Source organism: Candoia aspera, chromosome 4 (genome assembly GCF_035149785.1).
Source record: "Candoia aspera isolate rCanAsp1 chromosome 4, rCanAsp1.hap2, whole genome shotgun sequence".
Taxonomy (NCBI): domain Eukaryota; kingdom Metazoa; phylum Chordata; class Lepidosauria; order Squamata; family Boidae; genus Candoia; species Candoia aspera.
The window spans coordinates 84,473,429-84,487,845 of NC_086156.1; the positions used below are offsets into that span (position 1 = coordinate 84,473,429).

Here is a 14,417-nt window from a genome sequence, read left to right on the forward strand (position 1 = left end):
TAAGAGAATGTTCTGTTATCTGCAAAACCAAATATTTGATTGTTAAGGATAGTTTTAATTCTGGATGTGTGTAGTCAGCGTGTGTCAACTCTGCTTGCCTTTAGAAAAGCTGTTAAGACCCAGTTTTTCCCCAGGTATTTGAGTCCAGCTGAGTGGGGTCCCCTTTTAGTTCTTTAATTATCCTGTTTGGTTCACCATTTTATATATAAGGGAGGTGTTGTTTTTAAATGATGTAAGTATTTTTTAAATCAATGTTTATTTTTGTTGTACGCTACCCAGAGCTACATTGCTTAACTGGCTGGGATTCAGGCAGCATATAAATTTAATAAATAATAATAATAATAATAGAGATTGGGCAGTCTTATAAATGTGTGGAATAAATAAATACATGCACAAATGTACTTCACATTCTCAGTAACATTGATTTTGACATGAACAAAAGAGCTCTGGTTTTCTTTTGCATTAAGCTCTTTTCACTTCAGCAAAGGATTGTTACCTTGTCGTGGTGCTGGAGCTTGAGCACCTCAATGATGCCATGAGCTAAACCGTGAAGGGCCACCCAAGACAGGAAGGTCATGACAGAGAGGTCAGACTAAATGCGATCCCTGGGGAAGGTAATGGCAACCCACCCCAGTATTCTTGCCGTGAAAACTAAATGGATCAGTACAACCAGAGATATGTCGGTATACCATCGGAAGATGAGACCCCTAGGTCAGAAGATGGTCAAAATGCTACTGGGGAGGAACAGAGGATGAGTTCAACTGGCCCCAGACGTGATGACGCAGCTAGCTGAAAGCCGAAAGGATGGCTAGCGGCCGACGGTGCTGGTGGTGAACGGCGAATCCAATGTTCTAAGGATCAACATGCCATTGGAACCTGGAATGTAAGATCTATGAGCCAGGGCAAATTGGATGTGGTTATTGGTGAGATGTCAAGATTAAAGATAGACATTTTGGGCATTAGTGAACTGAAATGGACTGGAATGGGCCACTTCACATCAAATGACCACCAGATCTACTACTGTGGACAAGAGGACCACAGAAGAAATGGAGTAGCCTTCATAATTAATAGTAAAGTGGCTAAAGCAGTGCTTGGATACAATCCAAAAAACGACAGGATGATCTCAATTCGAATTCAGGACAAGCCATCTAACATCACAGTGATCCAAATATACGCCCCAACCACAGATGCTGAAGAAGCTGAAGTAGAGCAGTTCTATGAGGATCTGCAGCACCTACTGGATGACACGCCTAAAAGAGATGTTATTTTCATCACGGGAGACTGGAATGCTAAGGTGGGCAGTCAAATGACACCTGGAATTACAGGTAAGCATGGCCTGCGAGAACAAAACGAAGCAGGACATAGGCTGATAGAATTTTGCCAAGACAACTCACTCTGCATAACGAACACTCTCTTCCAACAACCTAAGAGATGGCTTTATACATGGACTTCACCAGATGGACAACACCGAAATCAGATTGACTACATCCTTTGCAGCCAAAGGTGGCGGTCATCTATACAGTCGGTAAAAACAAGACCCGGAGCTGACTGTAGTTCTGATCATGAACTTCTTCTTGCACAATTTAGGATCAGACTAAAGAGATTAGGGAAGACCCACAGATCAGCTAGATATGAGCTCACTAATATCCCTCAGGAATATGCAGTGGAGGTAAAGAATCGATTTAAGGGACTGGACTTAGTAGATAGGGTCCTGGAAGAACTCTGGACAGAAGTTCGCAACATTGTTCAGGAGGCGGCAACAAAATACATCCCAAAGAAAGAGAAAACCAAGAAGGACAATAGAATAGGAAGGACAAGAGACCTCTTCCAGAAAATTAGAAACATTGGAGGTAAATTCCAGGCCAAAATGGGTATGATCAAAAACAAAGATGGCAAGGACCTAACAGAAGAAGAAGAGATCAAGAAAAGGTGGCAAGAATATACGGAAGATCTGTATAGGAAGGATAACAATATCGGGGATAGCTTTGACGGTGTGGTCAGTGAGCTAGAGCCAGACATCCTGAAGAGTGAGGTTGAATGGGCCTTAAGAAGCATTGCTAATAACAAGGCAGCAGGAGACGACGGCATCCCAGCTGAACTGTTCAAAATCTTGCGAGATGATGCTGTCAAGGTAATGCATGCTATATGCCAGCAAATTTGGAAAACAGGAATGGCCATCAGATTGGAAAAAATCAACTTACATCCCCATACCAAAAAAGGGAAACACTAAAGAATGTTCAAACTATCGAACAGTGGCACTCATTTCACATGCCAGTAAGGTAATGCTCAAGATCCTGCAAGGTAGACTTCAGCAATTGCCAGATGTGTACAAGCTGGGTTTAGAAAAGGCAGAGGAACTAGGGACCAAATTGCCAATATCCGCTGGATAATGGAAAAAGCCAGGGAGTTTCAAAAAAACATCTATTTCTGTTTTATTGACTATTCTAAAGCCTTTGACTGTGTGGACCATAACAAATTGTGGCAAGTTCTTAGCAGTATGGGGATACCAAGTCATCTTGTCTGCCTCCTGAAGAATCTGTATAACGACCAAGTAGCAACAGTAAGAACAGACCATGGAACAACGGACTGGTTTAAGATTGGGAAAGGAGTACGGCAGGGCTGTATACTCTCACCCTACCTATTCAACTTGTACGCAGAACACATCATGCGACATGCTGGGCTTGAGGAATCCAAGATTGGAGTTAAAATCGCTGGAAGAAACATTAACAATCTCAGATATGCAGATGATACCACTTTGATGGCTGAAAGTGAAGAGGAACTGAGGAGCCTTATGATGAAGGTGAAAGAAGAAAGTGCAAAAGCTGGCTTGCAACTAAACCTCAAAAAAACCAAGATTATGGCAACCAGCTTGATCGATAACTGGCAAATAGAGGGAGAAAATGTAGAAGCAGTGAAAGACTTTGTATTCCTAGGTGCAAAGATTACTGCAGATGCTGACTGCAGTCAGGAAATCAGAAGACGCTTAATCCTTGGGAGAAGAGCAATGACAAATCTCGATAAAATAGTTAAGAGCAGAGACATCACACTGACAACAAAGGCCCGCATAGTTAAAGCAATGGTGTTCCCCGTAGTAACATATGGCTGCGAGAGCTGGACCATAAGGAAGGCTGAGAGAAGGAAGATCGATGCTTTTGAACTGTGGTGTTGGAGAAAATTCTGAGAGTGCCTTGGACTGCCAGAAGATCAAACCAGTCCATCCTCCAGGAAATAAAGCCAGACTGCTCACTTGAGGGAATGATATTCAAGGCATAACTGAAATACTTTGGCCACATAATGAGAAGACAGGACACCCTGGAGAAGATGCTGATGCTAGGAAGAGTGGAGGGCAAAAGGAAGAGGGGCCGACCAAGGGCAAGGTGGATGGATGATATTCTAGAGGTGACGGACTCGTCCCTGGGGGAGCTGGGGGTGTTGACGACCGACAGGAGGCTCTGGCGTGGGCTGGTCCATGAAGTCATGAAGAGTCAGAAGCGACTGAACAAATAAACAACAACAAGCTCTTTTCAACCTCTTTTTGCCATCCCTAAGCAATTCAGATATACATATCTCAGAAATAAAACTACTTAATATTACTTTGGAATAACAGAACTCTTAAAACTCCTTCTCTGCAGGCAAATTACTCCCTCAGTGTCTCCTCTTCTGTGATGATTTCCTCCCATTCCCACCTCAATATAAAGAATATATTCCTTTATATATTCTGTCAACCTCGTGTTCTAACTCAGCTTTCCAGATGCATGTTATAGGAACTGGCTTATAGGAATGAAAAATGGGTTGTTTTGAGATGACAGCAGGATTTGCTCAGAAGAGGTAGAGAGCTTGGTGCTGAATGGACAGCTCCAGGAATTTTGATCAGCTAATTTGGGTTGAGTTTATAAAACAGGATTAAAAAGAGAGAAAGCATTCTTAGATGCTATACAGCTGGCTCATAGCTGTGGCATGAAGAGTGTGGCTGGATGGCAGTGGTGGAGGTGCAGGGATTATATGAGCCAACATTATATTTTTGGTGCCCCCCTGGAATGGATGGGTTAAAAGCTTGGCCTTTTTTGTGCACTCATACTTTTAAGGTTTGGGAGGATTAGTTGACCAAATGGTTGCTTAACATTTGCAGATATTGCCTATTTCAGCCCTTTAACCATAAGAAGCCTGCTCCCACAATGACTTGTGGCCCTGACTGGTTTTGGAGTACAGGCAGATGCAAACCTCAGGCCAACAGAAGTTGCACTTCCTATTAATATGTAGCCATTTTATTTTATTATATACTAGAATACAGATATTTCAATTTTTAAAATTGTATGGTGAGTGCTAATGGATGGAAAGTATTCATTGTTCCATTTTAAGTCATATATCAGAGTTGTATAGTTCTATGAATTCTACATCTTGCAGAGGTTTTTTTTTATGACACTGAAATGATAGAGAGAACTAATATTTAAAAAGACATTGCACAGATTATGGATACAGTCATCAATAGGATTCCAACTCAATATCACTAACAGGGTCTTTTCTATCTATATTTAAGTCTGCACCCACTCCATTGTAATTGGAGATCCAAATAGATAAGATGATTTGCTAATCTAAGAAACCTGTATCTTCCAGGATATTGTTAATCTTTGCATACAGGGGAATACTGCTGCTCACAGATAAATAGCTCTAGATAAATAAACAGTAGCATTTAAGCAACTGAATCCAACTTCTGCTTGTTTAGGAAGTCATTTTATGGCACTGCTGATAAATGTCTATCCAATCAGATATGTCTGTATCATAAATCAACATTCCCCAGCCTTTTTGAGCCAATGTGCATATTTGGAATTTTGAGGGCATGTTGTGATTAATTTCATGACATGGTTGCCATGGTGTGTTTGGCCATTCACAAAACATCTCATATACTAGAAGGGGAATAAAGCAGAGGGCTCCATGTTAGTTTTTAAGAATGCCTGTGTGGCCTACCTGAGGCCCAGGGGTATTATTGTAATTACAGACTATGCTTGAGGCTAATGCTTTGCTGTACAGTAAGGTAATTCCCACTCATTTAAGAAATAAAATAATTTTTAAAAAAGCAATAGGAAAGGGAAAATGGTGGGTATCATGTAATAATCACATTGAGGACTCCAGATTCCATATTGGGGATCCAGGTCATGGATACATGTGAAACACAGGCAGTTTCTGCTGGTTATGCATGGTTAAATTGGAATTAGGATGTATTAATAGAAGAGCTATCTACATACAAGATAGAACAATACATTTACACACAAACAAATGCACACTGGTTCAACAGTTCCACCATCAGCCGTTCTAACTGGACATTGTTGGAAATTATAATCCATGACATTTGGAGGAGCCTTGGTTGGGGAAGGCTGTTTTAAAGAGCATCCTTTAGTCCGGTGAAGTGTTAAAAGGTTGTGCTTCAAGAGTCCCATGGATTAGGGGCATTTACCAGACATGGGATTACACTGTAATTTAATTAAAATTAAATATAATGAATATGATTATTTAATACATTTTCCTTTCTGTCACACTGAACATTTTGTTTTAGCAGATATTCTGTGAGCTGCACTTAAGGATTTAGGGGTCACATGTGGCCTGCAGTATCAAGTTGTGCACCATGATTCTAGTTGCTTAAATCAGTTTGGTTTTGACATAATTCTTCCATGTCTGCTCAGATGCCCACATATTCTTTTCTCAAAATGTACCTTTTCTTTGTTTCCTTTTAAAGGTGGTGTCTCTGGGTAACTTCCCAAAATTGCTTTTGGGACTTGGAGTGGCTTAACAAGATGGACTTTCCCTTGATGGAGATCTTTCAGTAGAGATAGGAGAGGCCATTTGTTGGGAATGCAGTAGCTTTAGACTGTCTGTCTTGATCAGGAAGGCTGTGTCACATGACCACCCAGCTCCTTCCCTAATCCTACAATAGTGGTAGAAGTGCTACTATACCATGACTGTTTTACCTTAGGTGTGGCTTCCCTTACTTCCAGGAACAGCCTAGTTGAAATGGAATGGGGGAGGAGGTTGAATTCTGTTATGTTTTATTTATTTGGAAACACGCTTTGGAAAGCATCCACAGTCCATCAATAGCAAAGTTGCTTTAACAATATTGTGCGTAGGCAGATTCTAAATATATGCCTGCAGCTGACCAAACCTTCTGAGAATTTTGTGTGTGCAATGTGTGAAACATAAGAGTTCTTTCATTAGCTCCTGAATTTCTCAGGATAAACTAACCCTTACCTTGAAATATATAGGGACCACAACTCCCATCTTCCTCAGTCAACATGGATGTGCTGTTGGAGATGATGGGGAGAGTAGTTTCTATAGTTACCAGATCTATTTATCTACCGATTCCCACTTCAAGAAAAGATATTTCAAATTATGCCAAAATTACATCCTTGGAAAACAAATAGTCTCTTCTCCCAGTCTCTTTAGTAAGATATATTGAGAAAAAAGGGGATGGTGTTATAAGAATTTCATCAGTTGAACTATTTCCCATTTTAAATATCTATCTATCTATCTATCTATCTATCTATCTATCTATCTATCTATCTATCTATCTATCTATCTATCTATCTATCTATCATCTATCCCAAAGTACATTTGGGTGGCAACCTTCTTTCTCTTCTTACTAACTGCTACTAATTACTATTCCTAATACAGGAGCTTGCAACTGATTGGTTATAAAACGGTCTCCTGAATCTCTGAAAATTAGCTGTTAGAGGCTGGATTAGCAAGCTCCCAAAGCTGCAAAAAAGTTCTCCATCTATGTCTTGGAGAGACAAGCCAATCAGAGGAGACTGTATGGATTAAAGGGGCCTGTATTCTGACTCACTATAAAGCAGGGCTGCATGTCCATAGCAAATACTGTAGTATCTATTTCTCAATTTAAAAAAAAAAAGAAAGGAGGCTGGGGAAGGGTGACTATTGTTCTGCAATTGGTTTTTAATGAGGGGGTGGTGGAAATCCTTTTGAGTTCTGCAGTGTCTGGCACCCAAGATGCTTGCTTTCCAAATGCACCAATGAGGTATTTGACCAGCCAATATATTTCTAAAGATCAGGACTCATTTGCACAAGATGCTTCATCCCCAGACCTAGTGTGATCAGTGAAGTCACCAAGACTGCACTACTAAAGTGATGTACCTGGGAACACATTCTAAGGAATTCACTGAGTTTTACTTTTTAGTATACATGTTTGGGTTCAAAGAGGTGGTGCTTTTAATCAGCAAGTCCCTGGTACTAAACTTATTTCTGCCATAACCAGATGGCACCAGACAACTAATACCTCATGTTCCCTGACCCAAAAGATTACAGGAGCAGCGGAAGCCTTCATTCATTTCCTTCCATTGCAGTTCTGAATACATAGTGGCTAGATTCATACATTGTGCTAAACCATGGTTTAACCAAGGGTTACTGACTAAATTGTTTAGGTTTGAGCAGCTAAACTATAAACCATGTTTAGACAAATAGATGATGATGATGATTACCACCACAATGATTGGGTTTACCTGAAAAATCAAACAAACCACATTTAAGGCTTAGTGCAATATGTGAATCAAGCCAGTAGATTTTGTTTCGAGAACTTTACAAGGAGGGACATGTAGGTTCCTAAGTCTGGTTCAAGCTTTTCCAAGTCACTCTCTAGCCACACCCATCCCATTTCTGCAGGGAGACTGCATTCTTCCAATCTGGGCAATGGTTTGTCTTATGTTCTCATCATTTCACTGGTGATAAATTAATCCCACCATCAATGCACTCTCTTCCTATCTTGAAAGAAGCAAGTAACTGTCACTCTCTCACATATGGGAGACTCTCATTCCCTGAATAAATTCTCTTCTACAACCATTTAGAGCAGGTGTTGGCAACTTGGTATCCTACATTTAGACTTGGGCCTCCAGTATTCTCAACCAGGATGACTAATGGCAAAGGATTATGGGAGCTGTAGTCTACAACTTCCAAAGGGCATCACACTCCTAATTTAGAAGTGGCTTGCATATATATACAATTATCTACTGTATTTATCCAGGAAGAAATGCACACACATGCATGGACACACAACTTTATGTAGAGTTCTTTGTGGGTCGACTGACTGGTTTCCATCTGTCTTCATACGATGGATCTTCCTTTATTTTTAGCAGCTCGTCTCCAACAACCATTTAGAGGTAAATTGTTCAATTACCATTTGTCCCAGGAGAATGAATCGTATATAGCTGTAATTTGAATGTTATGTTGTTACAAAAAAGCTACAACTTAACGTTGCAATTTGGCATGCTCCTGTCCAGGATTCCTGCCAGGTAACCATGTCCTTTCCAGGTTGCCCCATCCCATTTTTACCCCATACAGGTTCTGATCCCACTGAGCACAGCCCCATCCTTAGTGGACTGTTTCCCCACGCTCGCTGATCATCACACTTCTCTAAAATGGCTCGATTCCTTATCTTGTCTGTCAACAGCCATTTCACTACACAGCCACCAGCACTCAGCAATGGCTTTTCTGTACAGGTGTATTAGCTTTTATTGATCCACACATTAGACTAAGTGTAGCCTTCAGATCTTCCAATGTCAAGCCAAACACTTGCTTTTAATTGAGAATCAGCCAATTCTTGGAACTATACATTTACTAATTTGCATGGTAACAGCCTAGAAACACAGATGGCAAACTGCATTTTCACAGGGCAGACCTGTAGGTTAAGTTAAACCCAGTTTCATGTCTGTTTCCCACCCACCAATTTCAAGAACCTTGTTATTTTTATCATGGCTTTCTGATGCTGGTAGACCGGTCCTATTGGAAGACATGCTGAGCACCAACCATATACTTTCAATCCCAGTGATGATGTATGGCTTCTCCATGTGTACATCAAGGCAGAAATACAAAATGTGATATATATGATAGCATCTCAATTCTGAATTGAATACACCCTCCCTTTCTTTGAGAACTTGACTTGCTCTTAGGTTGTCCTAGTGCAAGGGATGGGCAACTTCTGGCCCATAAAGTCACACGTGCAGCTTTTTTATTTGCACTCCCTGGAGCCCCCTTCAGCTGACACATGTCTGTAGCAAATTGCTGAATTAGTGTTTTTGCTTTTTAAAAAAGTAAATAGCCGTTTGTGAAATCCCTGATAGGCTTAATGCAGCTATTTTGCTTTAAAAAAAAAATCTACCCCCAATTTCCTTATAGGGGGTGTACATTCCAATCCCACCTCATCCAGAAACATCGTGTCACTACTGTGTCCCAACAGTGGCTCTCAGTAGCGGGGGTGGGTGGGTGGGAGAGTGCAGCTTCCCTCCTGAAGCTGTATAGATTATCTGCTCCTACCTCCATTTGACTCTCATGTTTTATTAATCTGCCTTGATACTTTCATAACACCATTTTTGCAATCAAAAAGTGAGATCTATAAAAAGGCAGCTGAATGGGGGGAGTTATAAAATCCCATCCTTCAAATCAAGTTAGTATCTCTCAGTGCATGATCTCTGTAGCAGTCATCCATTTGTATGCATGCATTGCAGGACACCATAAATGTGCATTCCATACCACTTTTCCATACTTGGCTATACTGTTGAGTGATGGATTGGATAGTTTTTGTTGAAGAGAGAGAGAGAGAGAGAAGAAAAAAGGCCAGCATCACCATGATAAGAGGATTTTATATTTGAATCCTCATCAATGGGTTACATCCTATCCACCTAATCTATACAAAAATTTCCCCTTGCTCTTCTATAAGGATTCTCTTGAAGAACATTTTTAGCTATGTCAGCCAAGTGCATTCATGCAAGTTCCTTCCCTGCAACATTCGAAAAACTGAACAGGGTTGGAAACAAAAACTTGCTATTTATATGACCAGATGGTAGGACGATTGGAATACAAAACCAGGAACAATACGTACATACATACATACATATATATATATTATATACATACACATTTATACTTGTGAGATTAAATTTAAGATGTTTTCTTTTAAATCTTTTCTGCTTTTCAGAAGATTACATCTCCCTGTCCACCTTTCATCCAGTTAGAGCATGTTGTGAATCTCTTACACTATCTTGTTAGATGCAGATCAACTTAATCTGTTGTAACCCAGGATAGAGATGGAGGAGAGCCTTGTTACCTTTAGACCTACTTCCCATGGCTTTCATTTTGTATGTATGGGAATTCCCATGTCATCAGGACTAGGGCACAATTTCTCCTGTTTGTGGCTATTTCTGTAACCTCTTCCATTTGTATGTATATAGAGAGCATAGTATAGGACGAGTCATTCTGAATGACATCACTGAATCATAGACATGTAAGGCCACCCTACTAGAACCTAGATCCTTCAGGTGTCAGACAACAAACTCCATTATCCCCATAGCTGTTGATGGAAAATGTGCTGCAACAAATATAACACAAAAAGGGGATTCAGGCTGTAAATGGCTGAGCTAGACTTGCAGTAAACTTTTGAGCAATTCACAGAGTACTAAAATGCATACTCAAGTTACATGTGCATGAACATATGATGCCTTTAGCTTCAGGAGCAGTGGGCTTTAGGATAGATATGTGAGAACACTTACAATGTGACCATTGCAACGCAGAGGAGATAGGAAGGTGGCCCTTCCCAAATCCCCCGATTCCCCAGTTCTAGGATAAATAGTCTTGGACACAACATCTCACCTTTTAATTTTTGATTACTGAATCCAAAATATTTGCCACACTGAAGTTCCTTATTCACAAATCATGGTATATGGATAGAATACCTATTCCACGTATAAATAAAACTTTGAAAACAACCCACCAGTTTGTCACTGTTTGACCAATGTGGGTATTTAAACAGATCACGGAAATATGCAAAGGTTAACCTAACCCTGGGAAGCGATCTTCTTGAATATGCACCTTGTGAACATTTTGCATCCATCATAAATAGCCAAACCTTTGAATTACAAATTGTGAAGGATAAATTATTTTTATCACAAATAAATTACACATCCTCATTATGGGATCTGGAAATTTCTCGGTAAGCACTGGAAAAATAAATGAAAGGAGTTATCATCCTTCAAAATAAACCCACTACTATAATGCAGACCCTGATATCCAGTCTCTATCATCACTGGTATCTTTTTTCCATAGTAATCAAAAAGAAATAAAGAATACCTCTCTCAAATTATATGAAGGAAATATCCTGGGGTTTTCTTCCCCGAAGCGAAAAGTGCATGAGCACATGAGGACCAGAACAACCGGAATCTCCATTCCTGTCACAAATTTAGAGATGACAGTTCTAAAGATAACAGTCCAGACTTTTCCTGACAGAATACTATTTTAAAATAATAAATTCCAAGCTTTTGAAGCAGCATAATTTTGTTCTTTTTGAGGAAAAACATTACTTTTCCAGCAACCACTTCACAAAACATAATTCTACTGCCACTTCTCATGGAAGATATTCAATAACCTTGAGTGTACAGCTAGCAATGCCATAAAAATACTGTCAGAAGACTTAACATCACCAGAGAGTGTGGTATCACCCAATAGGTGGTGCTGTGGTTGGATAAGAGAAACTGCATCACTTGAACCCCTTTTTTACATAATATACTTTAAAACAAGAAGAAAAAAAATCTGGAACAGTTGTTTCTGGCAGCTTTGCCAACCTGGTGTCTTCTAGATGTGCTGAACTACAATGCTCATATGCTGGCTTGGAATCATGGGAATTATAAGTTGACACACTTGGAAAACACCAGACAGGGAAGGAACTTTTATGCTTTTCAGCTCTCAACAACTTAGCTTCTATGTAAAATCTTATATGGGACTTGATTACTGGTGCATGTTTAAAAATTGTTTAAATGACACAATGTTCAGCCGAAATCCAGGCACAAGAATGGGTAAAAGTAACTAACAAGAAAAACTCTGTCCAACGAAGTAACAAGGTAGACAAGTCTGGTTTCACACATTATGTAAATCATGGTATGTTTACTGTAGTTTATTGACTAAGCTTCAGTTGTGCTGGATTTGCACATGGTAAATGTCAAACAAACCACAGTATGGCTTAGTATGTTGTGTGAACTAACCCCATTAATAGAGAAAACATTTGTGGATATCTTTCTTGAGAGTTTCATCTTGCTGTATTACACAATGTATTTTTTTTCTTACTCTCTTTAACAATATCCCTGCATACAACACTGGCCATTAGTCCCAGTAACATAGGTACTTCTCTCTAACATTGCATATCTTGTAAACTGTCCATAAAATTGATGGAATACAGATTTCAAGACTTGTGGTGCTTGTAAGGACCTGCTATTCCATGGAAATGTTCTTTTGCAATCTCTTCTCTGTGGTGTAACGTTTTAGTTCTGAATGACGTAGCTTTCTGGAGTATTGCTTCCTAGCTCATGATTCATAAGCATGCAGGAACATGGAGTAACAACTATAGCATTCAGCTTCGCTTCATTAAACAGAGGGAAGGGGTTGCGGAAAAAAAAAGAGTTGAAGTCCTGTGGCATCTTAGACAGCTTTTGTAACCTACCACCAGCATTTGCTGTAGCTCGAACCTGCTGTGGCATGAGATCTCCCAAGTAGCTACAGTGTCAGAGCACTTTGGGACTTCTTGCTGTTACTGCCTAGGCTAACTGTTCTTTTGGGGGAAAAATGGTGCTGGAATTAAGATACTGACAGGGTAAACATGTGCAACAATAGCTCAGGTGACACTGTGTCACTGCCATGGACAACCGTATGCCAACAAGAAATGCCAACTCAAAATCCCAGCACTAAATGGACCTATGCAGTCATCCCAAGACCTGGGAGCGATGTAATTAATGAAGACTAAGAAGCAATAACCCTTACCATTAAATTAATTAGACAAGATTCATCATGCACTTTCCTTTTAACCAGCAGAGCTTTGTTTTCATCTTTTGTTCCCATCTAGTTCCAGATTCCCATTTCCCCAGCAAACCCTGATGCTGACATGGTGAGATGGATCCAGCACAAACTGGTGGCCTCTGGAGTTTCCTTCTGGCAAATACAGAATGGCAGTTCCATGTTTTCCTAAAGTTTCTGGCTTCAGTTCCTGGCTACAGCTGCCTTGATATATTTGCTCTCAGCAGTTATGTCTGAACCCTCAAGTCCCTTGGGAGAGTCCAGTTTGTTAGGCTCCAGAATACAGATTCCCAGGAATCTTCCAAAACAATGTGAATAAAATGTAACGAGGAAAAGAAAAACAGGCTGACATTTCTTCCCTGATGTAAAAGTCAACCATGGTGTCTTTTCAGATGCCAGCAGGGATTCTGGAGGCCACAGCCTCTTTTCGGTCCCAAAGATGGCCAGCACACCTCCTGCTGACTCACTCCTTAGAAAAGAGATAACATTTCCCACCACAAAACACAGAGAATAATGGATTCCAAGTTGTCCAAAGGATGGAAAATTAAAGACAAGATCTTCCAATCTCAAAACCAGACAATTGTCCCACCCTCCACCCACCCCAAGCCCCCCGGCTCAAAAGATTAAGATTCAGGAAGCAAAATGAAAATGGCTAGTCTTATTTGTCACCAGCAGAGTCCTTCTATGTTCCAGTTTGTTGCCTGCACAACTGAAGAGCCAACCAGTCAACGTACAGAAGTGGGGCATCAGTCCCAATCCGTAAGATTCTCATCAGGCAGATGGGACAGAAGACACAAATCATTGGACATATGTGACCACTTCCCCGCCCACCATGGTCTGTTCCTCCAGTTGACACAAGACGCACACCGACACAGAAACTGACAATGATTCATCACCATCAAGAGGTGGGTCGTGCCTCTGCAGTCCATCTAGAATTTTACCACCCCACCTGGTCTTTCACAGCCTCTTTCCCCCATACTCAACAGATGGCAAGGCCATTTACTACTTTTGCTGTAGTAGTTCTTCTGACTTTGTTGGGCTTTACTGTATTTTCCCTGCAGTAAAATAAAGGGAACGAGGCACAGGATGAGGGAAGAATAAAGACTGGGCATGGGTGGAAGAAAATTCTAAAGATGTCCCTTGCAAATAATAATAATAATAGTTAATAATAAGACGAATTAATTTCTCTGGTTGGTTTATATTTTTCTGCTCTCTCACTCTTTTTTTAAGTCGGGTTGGAATTTTTCAAAGTCTGCAGCTTCGCCTCCAGTTCAGAGATCTGAAAAACACATAACAGAAAGGGATAAAGAGAAATTCTCCAGGCAGAGTAATGAGGATTTGGGATGGGGAAGAGGTAGGAGGACGCAGGAAAGAAATGCAGATAACGTGGCCAGAGACACCAATGGATTGCCTGGCTCAGAGTCACAGATAACAACAGGAAATGGCTAAAGGAAGAAACGGTGAGGAAAAAATGATTAAGGTGAAGGGCAGTAAGGGTAATACTAAGTTTGTATATGAATACAAACTTGGAGACCTTCCTTACTGCAGATTTCAAATGGCTTAGCTTTGTAATCTGTTTT

General features: G+C 40.4%; 1 protein-coding gene across 1 annotated transcript in view; it reads right to left on the minus strand.

The window, feature by feature from the left end:
- Positions 1–9,621: 9,621 nt before the first annotated feature.
- Positions 9,622–14,417, minus strand: part of PPP1R9B (protein phosphatase 1 regulatory subunit 9B) — a 70,208-nt gene continuing 65,412 nt past the window's right edge. The window contains exon 10 of the mRNA XM_063300858.1: positions 9,622–14,116. Within this exon, the coding sequence (XP_063156928.1) occupies positions 14,063–14,116 (54 nt within the window). The 3' untranslated portion in view covers positions 9,622–14,062. The remainder of the gene's footprint in view (positions 14,117–14,417) is intronic.